This window comes from Trachypithecus francoisi, unplaced genomic scaffold, assembly GCF_009764315.1.
Source record: "Trachypithecus francoisi isolate TF-2019V2 unplaced genomic scaffold, Tfra_2.0 Lachesis_group20, whole genome shotgun sequence".
In the NCBI taxonomy this organism is placed as follows: domain Eukaryota; kingdom Metazoa; phylum Chordata; class Mammalia; order Primates; family Cercopithecidae; genus Trachypithecus; species Trachypithecus francoisi.
Genome location: NW_022681466.1, coordinates 7,041,610 through 7,067,510, shown reverse-complemented (window position 1 = coordinate 7,067,510; position 25,901 = coordinate 7,041,610). Strand labels below are relative to the sequence as shown.

At 52.8% G+C, this 25,901-nt stretch overlaps 2 protein-coding genes across 13 annotated transcripts in view; both read right to left on the bottom strand.

Moving 5' to 3' along the window:
• The window catches only part of ITGB4 (integrin subunit beta 4), a 40,663-nt gene extending 39,852 nt beyond the window's left edge, over positions 1–811 (bottom strand). Inside the window, exon 1 of one of the 6 annotated variants that reach the window (XM_033182212.1) lies at positions 374–811. The gene's annotated coding sequence lies outside the window, so the exon portion shown is untranslated. The remainder of the gene's footprint in view (positions 1–373) is intronic. The other 5 variants (XM_033182210.1, XM_033182211.1, XM_033182213.1 and 2 more) reach the window with 5 other exon arrangements.
• Positions 812–10,554: 9,743 nt separating this feature from the next.
• Positions 10,555–25,901, bottom strand: part of SAP30BP (SAP30 binding protein) — a 44,142-nt gene continuing 28,795 nt past the window's right edge. For 3 of the 7 annotated variants that reach the window (XM_033182201.1, XM_033182206.1, XM_033182203.1), the window contains 9 exons: positions 25,500–25,542; positions 18,980–19,068; positions 16,053–16,144; positions 15,249–15,309; positions 14,746–14,797; positions 13,788–13,846; positions 12,915–12,995; positions 12,514–12,598; positions 10,555–12,250 (listed from right to left, as the gene is read on the bottom strand). In XM_033182201.1, the coding sequence (XP_033038092.1) occupies positions 12,069–12,250; positions 12,514–12,598; positions 12,915–12,995; positions 13,788–13,846; positions 14,746–14,797; positions 15,249–15,309; positions 16,053–16,144; positions 18,980–19,068; positions 25,500–25,542 (744 nt within the window). In that variant the 3' untranslated portion in view covers positions 10,555–12,068. The remainder of the gene's footprint in view (positions 12,251–12,513; positions 12,599–12,914; positions 12,996–13,787; positions 13,847–14,745; positions 14,798–15,248; positions 15,310–16,052; positions 16,145–18,979; positions 19,069–25,499; positions 25,543–25,901) is intronic. The other 4 variants (XM_033182200.1, XM_033182204.1, XM_033182205.1 and 1 more) reach the window with 2 other exon arrangements.

The following is a 25,901-nucleotide window of genomic DNA, read 5'->3' as shown; positions in this document are numbered from 1 at the left end:
TTATCATTAGATGCGCCATGACGGGCTGGGCCCATTGCTCAGGGTGGCTTCTCCTCCACCTTCTTCGCAAACCCCAGAGGGACCGGCCCCAGAGGCCTCCCAGCCACTGACCTCTGCCCACTTCTCCCGCAGGCGCACCCAAGGCGCTCCTCTGGCCTGGAGATCTGATGGGCACCACCCTTCTCTAGCTGCCCTGTCCCTCAGCTCCCAGTTGCCCCCGGCACACTCCAGGGAGGCTGGACCCCTGTCCTGGGCAGCGTGGACGGAGGGACCCGGGCCTGCCAGCCTTCAGGGAGGGGAAGGGGAGATAAAAGCCACCGGCCCTGCCCGACTAGCTCCCCTGCGCGGCTGCCCAGCTGGGGCGGGCACTCACCCTCTCCGGGCCAGCCTCTGCTGCTGTCGTGCGCCCGTCCTGGACCTACCTCGGAGCGGACTCGCTCCCTCTGCGCCTGGGCTGCCGCTAGGAGATGGGGCTGCAGCGCGCGGGCGAGCCGGGACGGTCCGAGGGCGGGCACGGGGGTTGAGGGGGAGGACGGGGCGGGAAGCGCTTTATGGGGCGGGCGCGCAGGTAGGAAGGAGGCGCTGGTGAGTCAGGCGGGCCGCATTCCTTCGCGCGGCGCGCACCTGTCGGGGCAGGAGCTGGGTGCCGCTGTTGCCGGGTCCGCCCCCCGGAAAGGGCTGCGGCTCCCGCGGCGCCCGCCCAGCGCTCCGATCGGCCGGCGGCGGGGGCTGGGGGAGGAGCCACCGCTCTCCCTCTCCCTCCAGTTTGGTCCCGAGCTCGGGGTCCCCTCACCCTTGCAGGCTCCGGGCTCCAGGCTCGGGTGCACGGGCTGCCCCGGGTTGGAGGCGGCCTCTTAGCCCCCCGCCCGCACGGGAACCTTCCCTGCCCCGAGTCTGGGCGGCGAGCCACCGCCGGGCTGTGCTGCTGCTGCCCCGACGGCCGTCAGCCGCGTACCCCACTACCTGCTCCCCGTGCCAGCGCGAGGCATGGGCCCAGGGAGTGTCCCCGGCCCGATCGCGAGGCCTGACTCCCCGTCCCAGCTCTGCTCTGCAGTTCACGGGGTCCTCTCAGCCTCCTACCCCCTAACCTCACTTTGTGTCCAGAGGGAGATCCGAGGAAGGGTCGGGTCCTCGGTGCACGCTTGAACAAGCTACTTAAACCTCCTTACAATGTGAACAATGATACCCTGGAGAGGCCCGCGCCGACCTGGCATGGATTGGCACTCGATGCCTTGTTACAGTTGTTCTTGACAAGCTGGTTACGGAGCTGCTCCCTCCCTCCAGTCAGTCCTCTGAGAGCAGTCTCTCAAGTGCCACTAGTTACCACGGGTGTTCAGGTCAGAGCCTCTCAAGGAGCTCCATGATCCCAAAGGGCTCCATTTTTCTTTTTCTTTTTTCTTTTCTTCTTCTTTTTTTTTTTTAGACGGAGCCTCACTCTGTCGCCCAAGCTGGAGTGCAGTGGTGCAATCTTGGCTCACTGCAACCTCCGCCTCCTGGGTTCAAGCGCTTCTCCTGCCTCAGTCTCCCGAGTAGCTGGGATTACAGGCACCCGCCGCCATGCCCAGCTAATTTTTGTATTTTTAGTAGAGACGGGGTTTTGCCATGTTGGCCAGGCTGGTCTTAAACTCCTGACCTCAGGTGATCCGCCCACCTTGGCCTCCCAAAATGCTGGGATTACACGTGTGAGCCACTGCGCCTGGCCCCTTTTCACGTCTAAGGAAATTAATAATGTCTCCATTAAATGATGTGTGATTCAGTTCATATTCAAATTTTCTTAGCTGTCTCCAAAATGTCTGTTATAAAGGTTTCCTTTTGAATTTGAGTCCAATCCATGCTGCCTATTGCATTTCTTTCTTTGTTATTCTAAAATAGAACCCTCACCATCCCATCCCCTTCCCCACATTCACTTTTTTTTAGACAGTCTTGCTCTGTCACCCAGACTGGAATGCAGTGGCACGATCTTGGCTCACTGAAACCTCTGCCTCCTGGGCTCAAGTGATTCTCCTGCCTCAGCCCCCCGAGTAGCTGGGACCACAGGTGTGCAGTACTGCACCTGGCTAATTTTTGTATTTTCTTTTTGGTAGAGACGGGGTTTCGCCATATTGGCCAGGTGGGTCTCGAACTCCTGGCCTCAAGTGATCCACCCACCTCAGCCTCCCAAAGTGTTGGGATTAAAAGCATGAGTCACTGTGCCCGGCCCCCACATTGGCCTTTTAAGGAGCTGGGCCAGCTGTCCTGCAGAACGCTCCCCTTTCTGGACTTGTGTTCCTCATGGGAGGCTTCCTTCATGGTGTCGCTGGGCCTTTCTTTCAGCCCCTTGTAAACTGAAGGATACGACTAAAGGTCAGATTAGAATTAAGTTAAATATTTTTGGCAAGGATGGTCACAGGTGGTGCTGTGTGGTTTGTAGGTGGCAATTGATATCAGGTGCCTAGTAGTGAGGTTTAAGCCAATCACTTGGTTAAGGAAGTGACTGCCATCTCTCCCAATGTAAAAACACCAACTTTTACTTTGTGATTAAGAAGTAATCTACCAGGCCGGGCGCGGTGGCTCAAGCCTGTAATCCCAGCACTTTGGGAGGCCGAGACGGGCGGATCACGAGGTCAGGAGATCGAGACCATCCTGGCTAACACGGTGAAACCCCGTCTCTACTAAAAAAATGCAAAAAATTAGCCGGGCGAGATGGCGGGCGCCTGTAGTCCCAGCTACTCGGGAGGCTGAGGCGAGAGAATGGCATAAACCCGGAGGCGGAGCTTGCAGTGAGCTGAGATCCGGCCACTGCACTCCAGCCTGGGCGACAGAGCGAGACTCCGTCTCAAAAAAAAAAAAAAAAAAGTAAGCTACATGTAATCCCAGCACTTTGGAAAGCTGAGGCTAGAGGATCGCTTGAGGACAGCAGTTCAAAGCTAGCCTGGGCAGCACAGGGAGGCCCCAGCTCTGCAAAAAATAAAAATAAAATTGGCTGGGTGTGGTGCCATGCACCTGTGAGGTAAGGCAAGAGGACCCCTTGAGCCCAGGAGTTCGAGGTTGCAGCAAGCTATCAAGCCACGACACTCTAGCCTGGGAGACAGAGTGACATCTTGTCTCTCTAAAAGAAAAAAAAAATAAAATTAAACAATAAGCCGGGCACAGTGGCTCACGGCTGTAATCCCAGCACTTTGGGAGGCCAAGGCAGGTGGATCACTTGAAGCCAGGAGTTCAAGACCATCCTGGTCAACATGGAGAAACCTCGTCTCTACTAAAAAAAAAAAAAAGTCTGGGCGTTGTGGCTCATGCCTGTAATCCCAGCACTTTCGGAGGCCGAGGCAGGCAGATCATGAGGTCAGGAGTTAGAAACCAGCCTGGCCAACATAGTGAAACCCCATCTCTACTAAAAATACAAAAATTAACTGGGCAGGGTGGCAGGCGCCTATAGTCCCAGCTACCCAGGAGGCTGAGGCAGGAGAATCACTTGAACCCGGAAGGCAGAGGTTGTGGTGAGTAGAGATCGCGCCACTGCACTACAGCCTGGGCAACAGAGAAAGGCTCTATCTCAGAAAAAAAAAAAAAAAAGACCTGGGTGTGGTGGCATGTACCTGTAATCCCAGCTACTTGGGAAGCTGAGGCATGAGAATTGCTTGAACCCAGGAGGTGGAGGTTGCAGTGAGCTGAGATTGCACTACTGCACTCCAGCCTGGGCAACAGAGCAAGACTCTGTCTCAAAATAATAATAATATAATTAAACAATAAAAAGAAAAAAAAAGGTGATCTAGAGGAGGATGATCCTTTGTCTCCTGTCCATCTCCCAACAAGCTTTCACTGAATCATTTTAGCACTCATTGGTAACCCTGGCTTGAATCAATTAGACTGTCCCCAACCTAGATGATTTGATTTAGAATTTTTTTTTTTTTTTTTTTTTGTTGAGACGGAGTCTCGCTCTGTCGCCCAGGCTGGAGTGCAGTGGCCAGATCTCAGCTCACTGCAAGCTCTGCCTCCCGGGTTTATGCCATTCTCCTGCCTCAGCCTCCCGAGTAGCTGGGACTGCAGGCGCCCGCCACCTCGCCCGGCTAGTTTTTTTTTTTTTTTAATAGAGACGGGGTTTCACCGTGTTAGCCAGGATGGTCTCGATCTCCTGACCTCGTGATTCGCCCGTCTCGGCCTCCCAAAGTGCTGGGATTACAGGCTTGAGCCACCGCGCCCGGCCTAGAATTTTTTAAGATGGGGTTTATTGGGATGTAACCTTATCATAAGTTGAGCATTTGGACTTATAATGATTTGACTTAAGATTTTTTTTTTACTTTACTATGGATTTATCAGGGTATTAAATGCATCTTCCACTTACATTTTTCACTTACAATGGGTTTATCTGGACATAACCCTATCATAAGTCTAAGGGCACCTGTATTATTTTGGGGGCTGAAAAATTGCAATTTTCTGTTTCTACCTTCTTTTCTACATTTTTATTTATTTTATTTTATTTTTTTGAGACGGAGTCTCGCTCTGTCACTCAGGCTGGAGTGCAGTGGCACGATCTCGGCTCACTGCAAGCTCCACCTCCTGGGTTCACGCCATTCTTCTGCCTCAGTCTCCCGAATAACTGGGACTACAGGTGCCCGCCACCACGCCCAGTTAATTTTTTTGTATTTCTAGTAGAGATGGGGTTTCACCGTGTTAGCCAGGATGGTCTCGATCTCCTGACCTCGTGATCCACCCACCTTGACCTCCGAAAGTGCTTGGATTACAGGCATGAGCCACTGCGCCCGGCCCTATTTTTTTAACTTTTAATTTTTTTCTTTTTTTTTTGAGACAGTCTCACTCTGTCGCCCAGGCTGGAGTGCAGTGGCGTGATCTCAGCTTATTGCAAACTCCACCTCTTGGGTTCAAGTGATTGTTCTGCCTCAGCCCCCCGAGTACAGGTGCATGCCACCACACTTGGATTTTTTTTTTTTTTTTTTGAGATGGAGTCTCACTCTGGCGCCCAGGCTGGAGTGCAGTGGTGTGATCTCGGCTCACTGCAAGCTCCGCCTCCCGGGTGCATGGTATTCTCCTGCCTCAGTCTCCCGAGTAGCTGGGACTACAGGACCCCGCCACCATACCTGGCTGATTGTTTGTATTTTTAGTAGAGATGGGGTTTCACCGTGTTAGCCAGGATGGTCTTGATCTGACCTCGTGATCCGCCCACCTTGGCCTCCCAAAGTGCTGGGATTACAGGAGTGAGCCACTGCGCCCCGCCTTTTTTTTTTTTTTTTTTTTTTAGTAGACTTGGGGTTTTGACATTTGGCCAGGTGGTCTTGAACTCCTGACGTCAGGTGATCTTCCCACCTCAACCTCCCAAAGTGCTGGGATTACAGGTATGACCCATTGTACCCAGCCCCTTTCTACATTTAATAAGTGTCTTTCTGATTAAAAATAAATAAATAGAGGTTCCCTTAATCAACTGGGAATGAACTATGTTCCCCTAAAAATGCAGGGTAAATGCTTTTTTAAATAAAGTTTTGAGTTACAGAAACTTTAAAAAATCACTATTGCAGGCCGGGCGCGGTGGCTCAAGCCTGTAATCCCAGCACTTTGGGAGGCCGAGACGGGCGGATCACGAGGTCAGGAGTTCGAGACCATCCTGGCTAACACGGTGAAACCCCGTCTCTACTAAAAAATACAAAAAGCTAGCCGGGCAAGGTGGCTGGCGCCTGTAGTCCCAGCTACTCGGGAGGCTGAGGCAGGAGAATGGCATAAACCCGGGAGGCGGAGCTTGCAGAGTGAGCTGAGATCTGGCCACTGCACTCCAGCCTGGGCGACAGCGAGACTCGGTCTCAAAAAAAAAAAAAAAATCACTATTGCAAAGCAACCCAAAACATTTTTTTAAAAAGATAGGCTGGGCGTGGTGGCTCCTGCCTATAATCCCAGCACTTTGGGAGGCTGAGGCAGGCGGATCACGAGGTCAGGAGATCGAGACCATCCTGGCTAACACGGTGAAACCCTGTCTCTACAAAAAAAATATATATTTTTTGAGACGGAGTCTCACTCTGTCTCCCAGGCTGGGGTGCAGTGGCCGGATCTCAGCTCACTGCAAGCTCCGCCTCCCGGGTTCACACCATTCTCCTGCCTCAGCCTCCTGAGTAACAGGGACTACAGGCGCCCGCCATACAAAAAAATATTTAAAAAATCAGCCGGGCATGGTGGCGGGTGCCTGTAGTCCCAGTTACTCGGGAGGCTGAGGCAGGAGAATGGCGAGAACCTGTGAAGCGCAGCTTGCAGTAAGCGGAGATCACACCACTGCACTCCAGCCTGGGTGACAGAGCAAGACTCCGTCTCAAAATAAAGAAATAAAATAAAAAATAAAAAATAAAAAGATGGTAAAAACACGTTAAAGTTCACCATTTTTACCATTTTTTAAGTGTACAGTTCAATATATGTACTGTTGGGTAACAGATCGCCAGAACTTTTCATTTTGCAAAACTAAAATCTTGTACCCATTAAGCAACTCTCCATTTCACCCTTCTGCATCCCCAGTTCCCAGCAACCACCATTCTACTTCCTGTCTCTATGAACTTGTCTACTCTGGATGTCTCATATAAGTGGAATTATACAGTATTTCTTATTGTGACTGGTTTATTGCACTTACCATAATGTCCTTGAGGTTCACGCATGTGTTGAATGTGACAATTTCCTTCCTTTTTAAGGCTGAATATTTACATATGCGAGTTATGTATATTGTATGTATATATCATTATTTGTTTATCCACTCATCTGTCAATGGACATTGATATAGTCTACTACAATGGATATAGTCCCAGGTACTTTGGGGGATGAGGCAGGAGGATTGCTTGAGCCTAGGAGTAGGTTGCAGTGAGCCAAGATGGCACCACTGCACTCCAGACTGGTCAACAGAGTGAGACTGTCTTAAAAAAAAAAGAAAGTTTTGAAGAACTGCCATCCTGCTTCCACAGCAGTTGCACCACTTCAAAATCCCATCTACGGTGCACAATGGTTAATTCTTCTCAGCTAATTATCAATTTCAGAATAAGGAGTAGATATATTCAAGTCTAATGGTGGCAAATACATTTTTTTCCCGCAAATTATCACTATGAATGAAAGGATTTTTATTTGCTCAAAAGTTTATAATTCATTGTAGGCCAGGCGCAGTGGCTCATGCCTGTAATCCCAGCACTTTGGGAAGCCGAGGAGGGTGGATCACCTGAGGTCAGGAGTTTGAGACCAGCCTGGCCAACATGGTGAAACCCCGTTTCTACTAAAAATACAAAAGTTAGCTGGGCGTGGTGGTGGGCACCTGTAATCCCAGCTACTTGGGAGGCTGAAGCAGGAGAATCGCTTGAACCCGGGAGGCAGAGGTTGCAGTGAACTGGGATCGTGCCCCTGCACTCCAGCCTGGACAACAGAGTGAGATGCTGTCTCAAAAAAAAACCCCAAAGAACACACAACTCATTGTAATCATTCTTCCTTCATGTTCAAATGCAACCAAATTTGGCCAGTAGGAGATCCCTTCACCCTAGCTTCTTTGACCTTTCCATCTGACTTCCGTGTCTTCCCTGCTTTCCAGAACCGTCCCAGTCCTACTTAGATTTCAGGATCTGCTGTTTCTCCAAGGGGCCCCGGTGTGGTTCCTTTCAGCAGAGAATGGTATTAGAGACCACGATGGGAGTACTATGTGCTGGATGCTATCAGGGTGTCACTGCTTTCAGGTCTTTTTTTTTTACTCACCATACACAAAGCAGGAGGTCCTAGCTCCTTGCAATGGACAATAGGAGCTGTTGCCCAGGCTGGAGTACAGTGGTGAAATCTTGGCTCACAGCAGCCTCCAACTCCTGGGTTCAAAAGATACTCCCATCTCAGCCACCTGAGTAGTTGGAACTACAGGTGCATGCCCCCACGCCTGGCAATTATTATTATTTTAGATAAAGTCTCGCTCTGTTGACCAGGGTGGAGTGTAGTGGCATGATCTTGGCTCACCGCAACCTCTGCCTCCCAGGTTGAAGTGATTCTCTTGCCTCAGCCTCCCAACTAGCTGGGACTACAGGTGTGCACCACCATGACTGGCTGATTTTTGTATTTTTAGTAGACATGGGGTTTCACCACGTTGGCCAGACTGGTCTCGAACTCCTGGCCTCAAGTGATCTGCCTGCCTCCTCCCAAAGTGTTGGGATTACAGGCATGAGCCACCACGCCCAGCCAATTATTTTTTATTTTGTATAGTATTTCCTTCCTTCTTTTTTTCTTTTCTTTCTTTCTTTTTTTCTGAGACAGAGTCTAGCTCTGTCGCCCAGGCTGGAGTGCAGTGGCCGCATCTCAGCTCACTGCAGCCTCTGCCACCCGGGTTCAAGCAATTCTCCTGCCTCAGCCTCCTGAGTAGCTGGGATTATAAGCGCCTGCTATCACGCCCAACTAATTTTTTTATTTTTAGTAGAGATGGGGTTTCACCATGTTGGCCAGGTTGGTCTTGAATTCCTGACCTCGTGATCCGCCTGCCTTGGCCTCCCAAAGTGCTGGAATTAAAAGACGTGAGCCACTGCGCCGGCCCTTCTGTTTTTTTTGGGATGGAGTTTTTGCTCTTGTTGCCCAGGTTGAAGAGCAATGGCACAATCTCAGCTCAATGCAACCTCTGCCTCCCGGGTTCAAGCTATTCTCCTGCCTCAGCCTCCCAACTAGCTGGGATTACAGGCATGCACCACCACACCCAGGTAGTCTTTTAAAAATTATTTAGTAGAGATGGAGTTTCACTATGTTGGTCAGGCTGGTCTCGAACTCCCAACCTCATGTGATCCATCCACTTTGGCCTCCCAAAGTGCTGGGATTACAGACGTGAACCACCGCACCTGGCCCCTTGTTCTTTTTTGCCTGGTTTAATAGCCCTCCAACCCCCTCAGCCCGAGAGGGAGTTTCGCTCGTCGCCCAGGTTGGAGTGCAATGGCGCCATCTAGGCTCACTGTAACCTCCGCCTCAGTGACTCTCCTGCCTCAGCCTCCCGAGTAGCTGGGATTACAGGGGCCTGCCACCACACCCGGCTAATTTTTGTATTTTTTTTTTTTTGAGACGGAGTCTTGCTCTGTCGCCCAGGCTGGAGTGCAGTGGCAAGATGGCTCACTGCAAGCACCACCTCCCGGGTTCACACCATTCTCCTGCCTCAGCCTCCTGAGTAGCTGGGACTACAGGCGCCCACCACCATGCCCGGGCTAATTTTTTTTTTGTATTTTTAGCAGAGACAAGGTTTCACCATGTTAGCCAGGATGGTCTTGATCTCCCCACCTCATGAGCTGCCCGTTTCGGCCTCCCAAATGCTGTGATTACAGGCGTGAGCCACCACACCCGGCCTAATTTTTGTATTTTTAGTAGAGATGGGGTTTCGCCATCTTGGCCAGGCTGGTCTCGAACTCCTGACCTCAGGTGATCCACCCACCTCAGCCTCCCAGTGTTGGGATTCCAGGCGTGAGCCACCACGCCAGGCTCAACAGCCCTTAAAAAATCCTTTATTACAGAGATTTCCAAATAGATACAAAATTAAAAACACTGAACCCTCCTGTACCTATCACCGAACCTCAGTAATTGTCAATGCAGTGCCAAGTGACAACAGCCGTTCAGAATCCAGCCCTAGGTGGCTTGAGTGATGCTGCGAGCACAGGTTTGGGAGCTGGAAACTTTCATTTCAGTGACCATAGGAGCAGAGAGCACCCCTTCAGAAGATAAGCAAACTCACCTCTCCTTTCATCCCTCCATCCCCTGAATCACTTGTGTCCTTATCTCATGCCAGGCACTGGGGCACAGTGTTATTTACGCCTGCTTTGTTCCTGCTTACAAGAACTAGGAGACATGAGCTGTCTCATCCCCATTTGTGGGCAGAGGTTACAAGGCAGTGAAGTGTGATCCTAAAAGCAAGGGGGTGCTGCAAGCATTGAGAATGGAGCGCCTCGCTGTGCAGGAGTCAGGAGGGGATTATAAAAAGCTGAGACACATCTTGCGGTACTACATGTGCAAGGTGCGGAGCTAAATGAATCCCGAGGCCCTCCCGAGGCCCACCCAAGATCAGAGCCCTAGGGAGAGGCAGCCGGTGTGTGAGTGGGGGACAGTAGGAGCCGTGGACAGAGCTCAGTTTGGACACTGTTCTCTGGTGAGCAGACACACACTGGTCAGAAACAACTTTGGCCCCCAGTGCCTGGGCCATCCACCCACAGCAGGAACTGTTCACACACCTCTGGGCCATCCTTGATGGGACTAAGGTGGGCAAGCACCATTTTAGAGAAGAGGAAAGTCCAGAAGGATTACAAACCTTGACCCAACTCACGAGGCCAAGTGGGGCAGCAGTTTTGGCCTGTGGCGGCCCAACTCTAGGCCTGTGTTCCCTCTCCAGGCCCCCCACCTCTGGGGGCCCGCAAGAGACAGTCATCACTGCTTTAACTGAACAGATAAATGGCAGGGCCGGGGCTGCGCAGAGGAAAGCGGGTAGGGGAGAGACCTGCCAAACCCCATCCTCCCTGACAGAGCATGAGGCGGGGGACAGGCCATGCTTCTCTCCTTGGTCTACAACAAAACAAAATTGGATTTAGCCAAAAACAAACACTGGCAGGAACTTTACAGTTTATAAAGCTTTTGCATAAGCCACCTCTGGTTCCTCCCAACCAACTTATGACGCTTTATTACCGTGATTTCAGACAAGAAACAGGCTTACAGAGGTAAGGGTTGGAGACCACTCAACTGGTTTTAAACAGAAACTGGCCAGAGGTGCCGGCTCCACGTCTACTGCCCTTTCCGCAGCACCACGCTGCCTCCCACGAAACACCCACAGCGTCCTTGGCTAATGAGGGCCCCTGTCGGAGGCCACAGGAAGCCTTTTCAGAGCCCCTCTGGGGCATGAGTGGGGAGCGGCTCTGCTCCCCAGAGCTTCAAAGCCCCATCAAGGAAGGGCTGAGAACTGACCTGCTGAAGTGGCCGAGTGTGTGTATGAGGGGAGTGGACTCAATTTTTATTTTTGAAACCTCACGCACAGAGTTCCTTATATTCCTCAGGTTCCACAAGAATACCAGGTGCAATTTCAGAACCACCTTTCTAAACCTCTGCTCACCGACTGAAAGCAACAGGGCCCTTCACAGCCCGGCTTCCTTCTTTTGACACACAGCTCTTCCGCTCCAGTGGAGAGTCGCCAAAGATCACGAAGGGAAAACAGTCTCCTCTGGACTCCGGTCTGGGAAACCCGTTTCAGCCCGGGGGGGAGCCCAGTGGCCACTGGCGCTGCCCAGGGGCTGCTGTGGGGCAGAGATAACACACACAGGAAGGGTGGGGTGGCAGGAGCCCTCCCAGGAGCAGGGCTTGCCCGTAAACAATGAGCTGCCGCCTGGCCAGGGCAGGAGGTGATTCATCTCCCCCGCTGCTCAGCTCCTGGCTGGCTGCGCTCACCGGGCACCGAGGGACTGGGGAAGCCCTGGCCAGGCGCTGACGCCTCCCCACTCCCTGCACAGGTCGGGCTCTCACCCCAGCCCTTCTGCAACTGGCTTGACTTCAAAAGCCTGGGTGTGTCCAAGAAGTGATCTGGACTGGGGAGTGCTCAAGTGCACCCCAGGGAGCACAGCTCCACCATCACCCAAGAACTGGCTGGGTTTTGGGATCAAGGCGGCACATGGAGCGAACATGGAGCTTGGGGGCTCCCGCCTGTCCATGTCCAGAGGCGTACACGGGTAACAACGGTGACTTCCTGGGCCACCCCTCTGAACAGCGTCCCAGGCCTGCATCAGCCTATCGTCAACCCTGAGGCAGTAGTCCCAAACCAAGATGGGGGGACATGTGAGCTGAAGCATTTGCCTGCAAACAGAATGCAGGAGAGGCCAGTGCATCTGAGATGCCAAGAGGTAAGAAAACGGTACTTTTAATGGGCGGCAGACCCCAGGAGGGGCGTGGACAGACCCTGTCCACAGCGCCTGTCTCCCGTGCTGCCTGTCCTTCCATCTGGAGTGCCACATAGGAGCTCCTCTCAGGTGCCATCAGGGGAGCAGGTCCCAATCCTGAAATATACAAAGTGGCGCCTCCCACTGGGCGGTGGTCACTGGGCTGCACAGTTCTTTCGAGTCCTAGGGTGGCCCCTCAGGTCACTGCTTGGCCTTCTTCACAATGGTGCCCACAGCAGAGATGACGGTGGTCTTGGAGCCGCTGGCGCTGGTGGTGACTGTGACGACAGCTGGCAGGGTGGCTGTGGTGGTGAGGATGGTGGGCTGCGCTATCGTCGTCACTGGGATAGCCGAGTCCCACTTGCTCTTTCTCTTCTGAGCATCTGGAGATAAAGCAGAAGTCAGGATCATGATCCACTCATGAGCAGTGCCCTCTTTCCCTTCCCCCTGCAGGCCAGCAGGGGCCTAGGGAGCAGAAACCAAAGGGGCCCACCCCAGACTCCAAAGCTGGTTCTCAAAGTCCTTGCTTAGAAAAGAGCAAGGCTGAGCCTAGGCCTGGATCCATGTGTTGTCTGTCGCCCAAACTAGCCAGGGAGAGCCTGGCTCCATGTGTGTGGCAGGGAGGCAGGGCAGCTCTGCAATCTACCTGCAACAGCTGTGCTGGCGGTGGTAGTGGTGGTGGCCGTGGCGTTGGTCGTGGTGCCTTTCTTGGTGCCCGTCACAAACTCAATCTGGAGAGGGAGAGGGAAGAGAATAAGGCTGGGCAAAGCTGGGTGTCCACAGCCTTTTGCCATCCGTCAGCTCCTGGGGGACAGGAGCTTGGCACTACACAAAAAAGGCATTGGAAATGAACTTTGCTCTGACCATCTGGGGGAGGGCGAGGTGTCTAAGAAGAACCCAAAGGGGCTTTTCGCTCGTAAAAGAACTTTCCAAACAGTACTGGATCCCTCCCGGCATCACCAGGTCGCTGCACATGCCCGGCACCCCCGGCCCACCGCCCCACCTCACATGCCCAGAACCGTTTGGCCAGGCCCCTCCTCCTCACACCCAGGAGGAGGCGGCGCCCGCCCGCACAGGGGAAGGACAGCTCCGGTCCCCAGGCGCTGCAGACACGTCCCTGCAACAAGCCTGGGGTTTGAAAGGGAGAGGGAAAGAGAGAGAAGGGAGATTCAATCAAGGGTTAAGAATGAGAAACCCCGATTATCCCCTTGCACCAGCTCCCATGCTCCTGGCCCAGCAGCCAGTGACTCCAGAGGGCCACCAGCATGCCCATGCCCCACAGCCCCTCTGCCTGGGGTGAGGGAAACAGTCTGGAGGCCGCAGCTGCTTGAGGATGGTCAGGCCAAGCCAGACGTGGGAGGAGCTGGTGTCCTGATGCCTGGCTCCGAGACTGCTCACAAAGGGAACAAGGCCCAGAGATAACACTTGGGTCTCACAGCCAAACTGATGTTCCTTGAAGAACCCAGACCACACTGCTGGGGAACAAGTGGCACTCAGGGCCCTAACATGGGACCTAATAGGTAGCACCCAGGCGGGCCACTGAGGGCAGCTCTGGAGGCCAAGAAACTCACTGAGCAGAGGAAGCTGGGCCCGGCACTCTCTTAGGGAGTTACTTCCCTCCCTTCAGGCCACAGAGGGCACCCATGACCCGAAATAGACAAAGCCCCCAAAGGTTCTGCAATTGGGGGGAGGAGGGGGGCACAACACAGCAAGCAAGACTCTAAGGGCAAGGCGGCAGGCGAGCGCCATGAACCCAGCAGGCCCGCTCAGTGCACAGGCCCTGCTGAGGGGCTCAGAGCATTGCCAGGCGATGACATGGGGCCAGGGCAGGGGCCAGCCTGGACAACCTCTGGGCGCAGCCAGCAGGACCCATGCATTCCACATCTGCCTTTTTCATCTAGGAGGTCTGCCATCACTTACTTTCGTTCGCTCCTTTTTGGCCTTTTCCAATTTGTCCATCTCAACCTTCTGGGCCTTGGCTATGAAGACAAGAGAAGCTGTCACAAAGGCGGTCCCCGAGCAGCTCTGGGCTGAGGGAACCGACTCTGATCCCTGCGTTCTTTTCAGTGGGCTAAAGGTCTTCATGGGCGCTGTGTTCTTTGTGCTAGGCAAAACGAAGCCAGCCCTTGCTTGGCGTAGGGCAGGGGCCTTCAGCTCCAGACTGGAGGGCTGCATGCCCCGTGTCTGTGTATGGAAGGGTCAGCTACTCCTGAGCTCCTGTGAACTGCCGCACATGGAAATACAGGCCCAATGGGAACTACCTTCCTACTGACTGAGAGAAGCTGGAATCAGAGATTATTATGTAAAATGTTGGCAATGAATTCAAATTAAAAGACAACAAAATTCATGAAGGCCAAACAAAGCACCTCTATAGGCCAAGATCTGGGCCATGGGCTGCGGGCTAAAGACCTATAGTCCAGGGGTTTGGGCCCTCTGACATTCCTCCCAGTTCTCCCAAACTGGTGCCTTAAGAATAAGCCATCCTCTCACTGGCCTCAGAACACTCTGCCTACACCTGCCTGGCCCCTCTGCCTCTTAAAACCTCAGCTTGAACACAGTTTTGTCAGTGAGACCTTCCCATCCCTTTGGCCAGATTAGATGACCATGCTTGCCAAAGCTCCCCTGTCCTCAGCAGCTCTGTCATCACCAACACTTCATCGATGCTGGCATTACTGGCATGACGTTGTCTTCTTTGCTGTGGCATAAGCCTCTTAAGGCAGGGATGGGTCTGTCTCATTCAGGTCTGTACCCAGCCCCTTGAACGCGGCCTGACGCACAGGAGACCCTGAAGTGTGTGTTGCCTGGATAACCAACTGACTGGATAAAGGGACAGTTGGGTGGGCGGATGAGATATATGGAAGGAGGGATGAAAGGCTACCTAATGCCTCATAGTAGGAGTCCTCAGACCAGCCATGGGGATCAAACATATCCTGCAAAGGAAAAGGCGACAGTTGCAGTTAGGAACCATCAGATGACAAATGATTCAGAAACCCAAGTTCCTTGCCTGAGTCTTTCCACAGAGCTTCGTGGTCTGGGGTCCCCTTACCTGGGGCTTGGCTGTCATCCCTGGTCTCTAGCCAAGGGGCAGCTGGCAAGTGCTGAAGAACAAGGGAGCATGAAGCCCCCATCCAGTGACCCCCAGGAGCAGCAGGTCCACACATGTCCCCACCAGTCAGGGGCCAGACACCAGGTCGGCCACTGGAATCTCTTTATTGGACTATTTCAGAACAATAGGGACTCAAACACAAGACATGGGGACTGTGCTTTCAAACTAGTGGTGCCACTACATGGACCCTTCTGTGGCTGCAGGTCAAATCCCATGGAACAAGCACAGGACCCCGGGTGTCCCCATCACCCTCCAGCCCCGTGTGCCAGACGCACCTTTGGGTAGTTGGTGCCAAGCTCGTCAATGGCACAGAACTGGATCAGCTTCTCGTAGATGCTGAAAAAACAGCACAGGCATTGAGCAGGCACAAGTCCACGTCCCTGCGTAGGACCTGAACCATCCAGCTCCTGGGGCTGACACAAAACCTTCAAAACCTTTAAATCCAGCTCAGCTGCTCTAAGCAAGCTTCCTGATGGCCCTACACCCTCCCAGGGAGATGGACCTGTTAACTAAGGGCCGGGAGGAGATGGGGTCAAGGTGATGGCTGAGTTTTGTCCCACTGACCTTCAGTCTGTATGGCTGGGTTGGGCTCACCACACTCAGGCCCACACAAGGGAAAGGGCCTACTCTTTCCCCCGTAAGTCACTAGCTTGAGCATTAAATGGAATAAGACCAGACATAGCTCTGGTCCTAAGACCTCTCACCTATATGCAAAAATCAGCTTTTTAGAGTTGTAAGATGAACCTGTGGTAACTGTCTAGTCCAATTCCTTCCATGAGGACAGGGGCCTTGAGAGGTCATGTGCTTTAGGCTCAGAGCAGGGACGAGAACTCAGCCAGGTCTCCCTCATCCCCGTCTGGGTCTTGGTATGGATTGCTTTGTGTTTTGTCAGGATCTGAAATGGCAAGCCTCTGGCTGGGTTAGCATAGTCTGCTGTGTCCAGCAGGCACTCAGTGTAATGACAAGTCTGGGTGATGGTTTGGGCTCAGGGCTTTTCCTCACCACCTCCTTGGGGACGTCTTCGTCCTTAATCCAACATTAATAACTCAATAAACTCTGCAGGCTCAAGGGAAACTTACCTGGGGTTCCGAAATTCCTTCTTCCTTTGGATAATGTAGTTCATATCCATTCCCTCCTTTATCTTTCGTTCATAAAGCTTCTGGATCTTGTCCTATGGAAGAAGAGCAGAGGGGGTGTATGACAGAAGCCCACCCCTCCACCATCCCAGCCCCTGGTCACCAGCTATGTGTGCAGCATGAACGTGAGGCTCCAGAGCCACGCAAAGCCCAACTTGACCTCATGTTAAAATTTAACCTATTCTTGGCCGGGTGCGGTGGCTCATGCCCATAATCCCAGCACTTTGAGAGGCCAAGGTGGGTGGATCACGAGGTCAGGAGATTGTGAACATCCTAGCTAACACAGTGAAACCCCATCTCTACTAAAAACACAGAAAATTAGCTGGGCATGGTGGCGGACACCTGTAGTCCCGGCTACTTGGGAGGTTGAGGCGGGAGAATGGCGTGAACCCAGGAGGTGGAGAATTTAACCTATTCTCAGCCAGGCGTGGTGGCTCATGCCTGTAATCCCAGCACTTTGGGAGGCTGAGGTGGGTGGATCACAAGGTCTAGAGATTGAGACCATCCTGGCCAACATGAAACCCCGTCTCTACTAAAAACACAAACAACATTAGCTGGGTGTGGTGGGGCGCGCCTGTAATCCCAGCTACTTGGAAGGCTGAGGCAGGAGAATTGCTTGAACCTGGGAAGTGGAGGCTGCAGTGAGCTGAGATCATGCCACTGCGCTCCAGCCTGGTAACAGAGTGAGACTCTCTCAAAAACACAAAACAAAACAAAAAATTAACCTATTCTCTTTTTCCACCCTACCTTTTGCCCAGAACTGCACACAAGTAAGATAAACCAAGACCAGGCCGCTTTCACTGCTGAGGTTTCCTGACGCTCTCTGGATGACAGTATAGTGAGCAGTGAAAAGATCACAGCAGAGGAGCCATGGAGAAAATAATGAACAAAGCCCCAACTGGTTAATCAGTTCCAGAATCATCCGAAGCAGGGTGTAGGGTACTGGTGTTGATATGCAGGGAATGAATCCTGGTTTTAAATTTTAACATGAGGTCAAATTTTAACATGAGGTCCCCAGCAGAACTGTGAACCACAGGAGACTTCAGAAGGGCTATGGCCTTTTGATGGGAGGTAGGAATAGTTTTTTGGATTCGGTCTTGCAAACTTTTTAGAATGTGTCTTTTACGGGGAGGCGCACAGGTGGCTGGTCCACGCTGGCTTATCGCGGGCATCAAGGGTTAACTGCCTCTCTCTCACCCAAATTTCCCCACAGGTCATGCCTGGCTTTCAGTGGGAGAGTGGAGAACCACCTGGGGGGATGCAGGCTGACCTACTGCGGCCAGTGCCACAGGCGTCCTCAGGAAGGGGGTCCTCCCCAGCCCATGGACATGATGCCCAAAGTAGATGGCATCAGCATGGCCCGGTGCCAATGAAGAGGGCCAAGACACCAGAGCCACCTCTGGAAAGAGCAGTCTCAGCCAGGAAGGCGGGCACTGGTCCAGGGCAAGATCCACCTGCAGCCTTCCCCTGCAGTGGGGCTTAAACTGAGATTCTCCAGAAGGGAAACACCTGAGGCACTGTGCCAGCAAAGCGGGCGGGCAGGCCTGGAGGGCCCAGGTGACAGCATTTAGGACATGTCAGGAGGGGTGATCCGCTCCCCGTATTAGAAGCCAAATCTTTCTACCGAGACTGGCCAGAGCAAGAGCTGAACCGCAGAGGGAGGTCTGTGATATCATCGCCGAGACTGAAGAACCTCTGTCCTCCAAGCTATCTCCTCCAGGGTCATGGAGGGAGCCATATATAGAAGGCTCAGCAACTTGAGGAGAACCCATGTCATACAGATGACCTGGCTGCGTCTCCTGGGTGGTAAGATCAGTTCTACCACCCCAGATGAACTAAAATGTTTGCTCAAATGCCATGGTTTCCACCATCAGGAGGGTCTAAAGAGGAGGCACATTCGGCACTGCAGGCTGTGCGCCAGTTGTCTCTGCCTGGCGGGCTGCTGGAGTTGTCCTTACAGGCTAGAGCTTGCTGTCTGGTTGTCTGGCATGGAGGGTGACGTGATTCTGGAGGGCGGTGGTGGGGAGAAGACTCAGCAATGGGAGGAGACTTCCGGGAAGGGAAGATAATCTGCCCTGCACCCCCAGTTCTGACTCTGGCCCTCCCCCAGCTTGCTGCATTCCTTAGCCTCAGGTCCCATTAGTCATCCATCCGTTAGGGTGGTGTCACAGCCTTGCTGTGCAGCCAGAGGCCCCCAGTGGAAGCTCCAGGATCAAAGGTGAAGCAGGTGGACCAGGAGCCATGACTGTGCAGCCTTGGGTGCCTGTTCTATTGTTCATCACAAGGGAACCCACAGAGGGACAAGGAGAGCCACGGGCTGAACCCCAGCTGTCCCCGCAGGGAGTGTAACTGCACAAAAGCTTCGACTCCTTGGGATTTGAAAACTTCCCGTCAGTGCTGCACATTCTGTCAAGCAAGAAGCCACTGAATCAGCATTTTAGAAATAGATTAGCATAGAAAAATGTATATATAAACGCTTGTGATTTTTTCATTTCTGTAATTTATTTTACATTCTGAGGGTTCCTGTTTCTTAGCAAAGCTCTTTCTCAGAAGCTCCCATTGGCCCAGCAGGGCTGCAGAGAAAAGGTTATGTTCTTTTCTCTGTCTCTGCTTAGGACTTCACTGAGGGCAAGCCAGGGCCGCCCTGCTGGAGCAGAACCAGGGTACATGGTGGTGGGTGTAGGAGCCAACTCCTGAGATGAGGCTAATAGGAGGTAAAGGGGACTGCAGGATCCTTCCCACCTGTCAGTTTCTTTTATAGAAGCCTCAGTCCCTTTCCCTCCCATGGTCTCTTAAGGTTAAGACCGAACCAAACACATAACCCAGGCTATCTAATCTATCCGACCTCAGTAGCCAAACCTCATGCTTACTTGTAAGTGATTTGAACATCTGCCAGGGGGTTCTGGCGGGATCTTGATTTCATCAGGCGACATGTTCCGAACTCTTTCAGAAAAAGAGGCTATTGAGGGAAGAAAGAAGAATTCTGTAGGTGGGGATCAAACAAGGGACAGACATGGACAAAAAAACATAAACACATAAAATGTTATCAGGTAGGGATAAACACTATGAAAACAGTACAACTGAGTGTTCAGATGTGGCCTCTGTGAGGTGTTATCTCAGTTGAGAGTGAATGACCAGAAGAGGTGGGCCGTGTACCAGCTTGGGAGAAGAAAAGTTCAGACAGAGGATATAAATGTATACAGTAATTAACTTTTCCCTTTTTTTTTTTTTTTTTTAAAAGAGACGGGGTCAGCTGGGTGTGGTGGTTCGCACCTATACTCCCAACATTTTGGGAAGCTGAGGTGGGCAGATCATTTGAGGTCAGGTGCTCCAGACCAGCCTGGCCAACATGGCGAAACCCTGTCTCTACTAAAAATACAAAATCAACTTGCAGGGTGATGCATGCCTGTAAACCCAGCTACTCGCGAGGCGGAGGAATGAGAACTGCTTGAACCCGAAGGTGGTGGCTGCAGTGAGCCAAGATTGCGCCACTATACTCCAGCCTGGGTGACAGAGTAAGACTCTGTCTCAAAAAGGAAAATACAATACAGAAAATGAAATAGAGACAGGGGTTTTAGTCTGCAACCCAGGCTAGAGTGTAGTGGTACAATGATAGCTCACTGCAACCTCAAACTCGTCTCAGCTTCCCAAGTAGCTAGGACTACAGGTTCATGACACCATGCCTGGCTCACCGGAAGTTCTGGTAAAGACAGGGTCTCGTTACGTTACCCGGGCTGGTCTGGAACTGCTGGATCAAGCCATCTTCCTGCCTTGGTCTCCTAAAGAGCTGGGATTATGGGTATGAGCCACTGTGCCTGGCCCACAACAGTTAACTTTTAAGGAAGAGTCAGCAGTGTGCTGGTAAACGTTTAATCACCAGCTGGGTGTGGGGATGGGGAAAGAGGGGAGGCGCCATGATCTCTGGCATTTGCCATTTCTTGTGGTGTAAATTCTTCTGCCATGGCCAATTTCAAGCTACCAAGGTAAAGTCACTGAACTCAAGGCTGGGAAGAGATGTACACAAGAGGCTCACGACGTGAGCCAGCTGCAGCCACCACTGCATGTCTCTAAACCAGCTCCAGCCACCACTGGATATGTCTCTAAAATACTTGCAAGACTTTGGAAACTCAGAGGTGCTTGGTGTCACCCATCTCGTCTATGGCTAACCTGCCTAGGCTACAGGAGAAACAGAATTCAGGGTTCCCTAAGTTTTGGGTCCCAAAGTAAACAAAATGGCCTTAATGCATAAATGATACTTACTACCGTTATCAGCTGAGGATCTTTTAAAAATAAACAAATCAACTCTCTCTTAGCCCACCTCATTCCTGAGAACAAAAGGCCCGTTCTGGTGGGAAGAACCACAACCCCCAGGGGACAATTTCCTCAGAGATCTGCCAGGGCGGGCAGGCCTTGCTCTCTCCAGCCCCTTCCCCGTGGCCTCGGGCCACCCCGCAGCCTTGGGCCACCCGGGCACTGCAGTCTTGCTTTGGCTCGCTGGGACAATGTGCTATTTGTTGTTAAAATTCTGTCTGCTCTTCAAAACACTCTCTCATGAAAAGGATCATACAATAAGCAAAGAGCAGGCAGGCAGGGTGGGGCAGGATGAAGAGAAAGAATGAACAAACCACCAATAACACTCAGCAAGCACTTACTGGGCACCTACTGTGTGCAGGCCTGCTAACCCACTGCTGAGCTGCCTGGGCTGGCTTCGCAAGGCCAGTCCCTTCTCCTCTCCCCAGGCTGGGTTAATGTTTGCTTAGTACATAAGGTGCTTTGATCTCTGCCTGGAGTTTCAAGTTACTGTAAAGAACACAGTGCTGAGGAGGGCTGGGGACAAGGCTCCCAGACTCTGCCAGTCCAGCTGCTGCAGGACAAGCCTGTGCACACTGCAAATACACTCTGAGACAGGGGTCGAGCCTGGGGCCATCCTAAAAACATGAGGTCATGTGCTGATTTGCACTGCTGTCAGTGGATTCTCACTGGAAGCGCCCCAAGAACAGAGCACCAATCTGCCATTTTGGATGAGGGCAAGAGGACAGAGACTGGCTGACACATTCATCAGAGGTCCTGCTGTGGATCCCAGATGCCAGTGCAGCCCAGGAGCCGGGGACGAGGTGCTTCTCTTTGCCCAGCACCTTCCTGTGGTCTCCTGACTCCTCAAGCAAAGCTGACACTCAAATATGGCTGGAATTCAACTCTCCTCCAACTTCCTCCTTCCTCCCAGCCCTGGAATACGTGAAAGTGCTAAGCCTGAGGTTGCAGAAGCTGGTGGAGAGTGGAATCAGCTGCAGGGAGCTAGTCCTAGCTCACAAGCAGCAGCCATAAAAGCAAGGAGAGCCTTGGCAGGCGCTGGGTACATAAATAAGCAGGGTTAACTTCTTCCCTCGGCTGGAGAGTGCGTATGTGTGCATGTGACAGAGACAAAGAGTGCCCTTTGGCATTTGCCAGGAAAACCTTTTGGAAAAACAGGGTGTGACCCTGTTGCCACAGCAACCCAGCCACACTCTGGGGCTCACATGGTGTACAGTGTAAGAGGAGGGGAGCCCCTCCTGAGCCTGGGGCTTGAAACAAGATAATTCCTAGGCAGTTACTGTCAAATAAAGAGACACATTCAGGAAAACTAGATACAAGTATACGACACAGAGCGTGGAAGCAGCCTTCAGTGACCCTCTCCTTCCTGAGTCCTGGAATGAATCTCATGTGGAAGATGCCAGCCCCACATTTGTTTATTTTTTTTGAGATGGAGTCTCACTGTGTCACCCAGACTGGAGTGCAATGGCGTGATCTCAGCTCACTGCAACCTCCGTCTGCTGGGTTCAAGCAGTTCTCTTGCCTCAGCCTCCTGAATAGCTGGGACAACAGGCACGTGCCACCATGCCTGGCTAATTTTTTTTTTTTGTATTTTTAGTAGAAATGGGGTTTCACCACGCTAGCCTCGAACTCCTGACCTCGTGATCCGCCTGCCTTGGCCTCCCGAAGTGCTGGGATGATAGGTGTGAGCCACCGTGACCAGACCAGCCGAGCCCCACATTTCTTGTGAGCAGACAGAGCCTCAAGCCATGTCCCCAGGACATCCGTAGAGCAATGTGTCCACAGTCTCTTGGAAGCAGTGCTGGGTCTGTGGCTGCTGCCTGGGCCTGATGGGGGTGTTCTCAGAGGCAGCCGCAGTTAGGACCTGAGAAGCCAGCTGTCAGTGTGAGTTGCCCTGGTGCGTGCCCAAGTCAGAAAACACCCAGAGTACCCACAGCTGCCATGGAGGGATCTGGGCAGGAGTAGCTAGTTGGATGGGCTCATGGGACGGCAGGGAGTGAGTGAGCTGGGGGGCTCCAGGGGACAGTGGAGTATCTCCAGCTCCTAAGTGACACAGAGAACCCACGCCCACTGCCACACTAGCACCACTGCTCCAGGCTCAGCCGTGGGCATCGGTGAGGCCCTGGAGGGCACTGAGAGGGTGTGCATGCTCGGCTCTGTCAAGGGGCTGCAGTGCTGCAGACGCCTGTGGCTTGGCTTCTCTGCTCTCCTGCTTGTTCTCTTAAAGCTGGGGCTGTCTACATGCATGGACATGCTTCCCATACCTGGTAAGCAACCTGAGTCCTGACACCAGAGCAGACAAAAGCAGCTTAGGCAGACAGGCTGACAGGCACCGCATCATGAACGGAAGCCACTGTCCTTCAATTAATTACGTCTTTAGTAAGGGGAGCTAAACTAGCTACTTGTTACTGAGGAATGGCGAGTAATCAAAATGATGCCGTTTAAAGATCCATTTTTGTCCTCCACGGGTGAATGAGAAAACAAACTGTGGTGTATCCCTACAGTGAAATATTACTTGGCTACAAAAAGGAACTCTGGACATGCCCAACAACATGGATGAGCCTCGCAAGCGCCGTGCTGAGTGAAAGAAGCCAGACAAAAACCCTAGTTCCCTTTCTACCCCTGCTTCTCAACGGCAGGTGATTCTGCCCCAAAGGGACATTGATCACTGTCACATCTGGGGGAGGAAGAGTGCCTCTGGCATGCAGTGAGTGGGTAGAGACCAAGGACACTGCTAAACACCCTACAAAGCACAGGACAGCCCCACCACAAAGAATTATCCAGCCCAAAATGTCAGCAGGGCCAGGGCTGGGAGATCCTGATTTACAGGAAATTCTTTTTTTTTTTTTTTTTTTGAGACAGAGTCTCGCTCTGTCGCCCAGGCTGGAGTGCAGTGGCCGGATCTCAGCTCACTGCAAGCTCCGCCTCCCGGGTTCACGCCATTCTCCTGCCTCAGCCTCCTGAGTAGCTGGGACTACAGGCGCCCGCCACGTCGCCCGGCTAGTTTTTTGTATTTTTTAGTAGAGACAGGGTTTCACCGTGTTAGCCAGGATGGTCTCGATCTCCTGACCTCGTGATCGGCCCATCCGTCTCGGCCTCCCAAAGTGCTGGGATTACAGGCTTGAGCCACCGCGCCCGGCCTGATTTACAGGAAATTCTAAAAAAAGGTAAAGCTATAGTGAGGAGAGTGTAGATCACAGCTTGCCCAAGGTTGAGGGAGGGAATCAGCTGTAACAGGGTCGGGGCAGAAGGGAACATTTTGGGGTGATGGGCGCGTTCTGCATCACGATTACGGTGGGGCTCACACCACGATATGCATCTGTCAACATTCATCAAATGGCACACCTAAAATTGGCAAGTCTTGCTCTATGTAAATTATACCTCAAAAAAGCTATTTCCAAAAAACGGCACAGGGAGGAAAAGTGACAAGTTGGCTTTGGAAGCGACTGGGGGCTGAGATGGCTGATGCCCACACACATTCCACTGCCTGCTCAGCACTGCTAGCAAGAGCGACGGCATCTCTGCCTTGGCACGCGACAGGCTGCTCTCTGATCCCCGGCCGTGCAGTTTCTCACAGTGAAATGCACGGTTGGCTCAGGTGATGGTGGGGTAAGAGGCCGAGGTTCCTGTCCACATCCTGCTGGTGGATCGCCTCCTTAGGGCAGGCCATCAGCTTCCCAGCAGATGTGAACTCTGCTTCCTCTGCCCTCAAAGCCAAATGTTGCATCCCTACGGTGCCACTTTCTAAAGAACAAACTCTAGGTTTTAGGAAAGTCCTGGTTTGTATAGGATTTGAAAGACTGAAACTCCACCAGAGAAGCCAGGAATTAAGGCCCTCCTGCTGAGGGTCTGGGCTGCTCAGCGTTACTGTGTTCCCACCCAATCCTTTTTTTGAGACGGAGTCTCGCTCTGTTGCCCAGGCTGGAGCGCAGTGGCCGGATCTCGGCTCACTGCAAACTCTGCCTCCCAGGTTCACGCCATTCTCCTGCCTCAGCCTCCTGAGTAGCTGGGACCACAGGCGCCCGCCACCTCGCCTGGCTAGTTTTTTTTTTTTTTTTTTAGTAGAGACGGGGTTTCACCGAGTTAGCCAGGATGGTCTCGATCTCCTGACCTCGTGATCCGCCCGTCTCGGCCTCCCAAAGTGCTGGGATTACAGGCTTGAGCCACCGCGCCCGGCCCCTAATCCTTCTTTAAAAGACAAACAGAATCAACGATTCCTAGCTCCTTTAGTTCGGGAAAAGGAGAACAGGCTCCGTAGCAGAACTCCCAGCAGAAAGGTCTTCCTGGGAGAAAGCCTGGGTGGGAGGGACTGACTACTGGGGCAGCGCTTCCAGGTGGTCCCTGGGCTCGGAACCCCCAGGGCTGGAGCCAGTGAGCCACCGAGGCAAGACGGCAGGAGGGAGGAGCCTGTTTGAGAGCCAGTAATGGCCGCCACAGAGAGGGAGGGCCAACTCCACCAAGAGCTCTGACTCAGCTGCCGGGAACTCCCCTGGGTCGGGTTTTGGGAGCCACATGAAAGGAGCTGGGGGACTTTCTAAAAGGATTAAAAGGCTGGGGCTAGCACAGGACTTGGATGATGTGTGCTGTTTTCCAGAAACATAGTGTCCCCGCTCCTCCCAAATCTCAAAGAGCCCCAGACTCCAGGGCTGTGAGGCATGTTCCTGCCTGGGGACAGAGCAAAGTGCCAGCACAGGCCACACGCTGACTCCCTAAGCAGCTCGGATATGCCAGCAGAGAGGTGGATGAGAGGGTGCAAAGACAGAAGACAAGCCTAGGGCACTAGGGGAAGCAGAGACCAAGACACGCTCCCAGCTGAGGGGCCCTGAACTCCCTCTTGACAGTGCGGGCAACCGACCCAAGCCCAATAAAACACACCACAAATACGATTTTCAAAGAACTGTTCCCTGGGCGTCTCACCCGGGCATCCTAGGAAATGCCAAAGGCCCTGAGAGGGAGCCGAAGGGACATGGTGCTCACAGCAGACAGAAGCCCTGTGGGGCGGAAGGCCTGGCATGGCCGGAAGCCAGGCTGCTAGTGGCAAGGCTGAGAAACGTGCCCCCAGGATCCCCCAATACTCACCCACGAGTTCCTGGGGGTCTCGCTTTTCTGCTTCTGTATTATCCTGCAAAAGAGAAACAAACACGAGGAGGTAAGACTGCGGCTCCTGAACCAGCTACTCTCCACTGAGACCACTCAGGGTTTTTAAGGAAGGAGAAAAAGTAAAAGCACTGCCAGGAACACTAAGGGTAAGCTGATGTTTCAGGGGCCTCTGGCACCCTCAAGCCTCCGAAGCCTCTTCTTCTTGCGTCGCAGCAGCCGGATGCTCTGGAGCCCCACGCCGGTCTCTCCTCCAAACCTCTTCAGTGACCAAACCCACCATCACTGAGGAGAGCACACGCCAGCAAGCCTGCTGCGGCCACCTGGGCAACGCATACCCTGCCTGTTGCTCTCCTCTGGGTCCGAGGAAGCTTGCCTGAATGG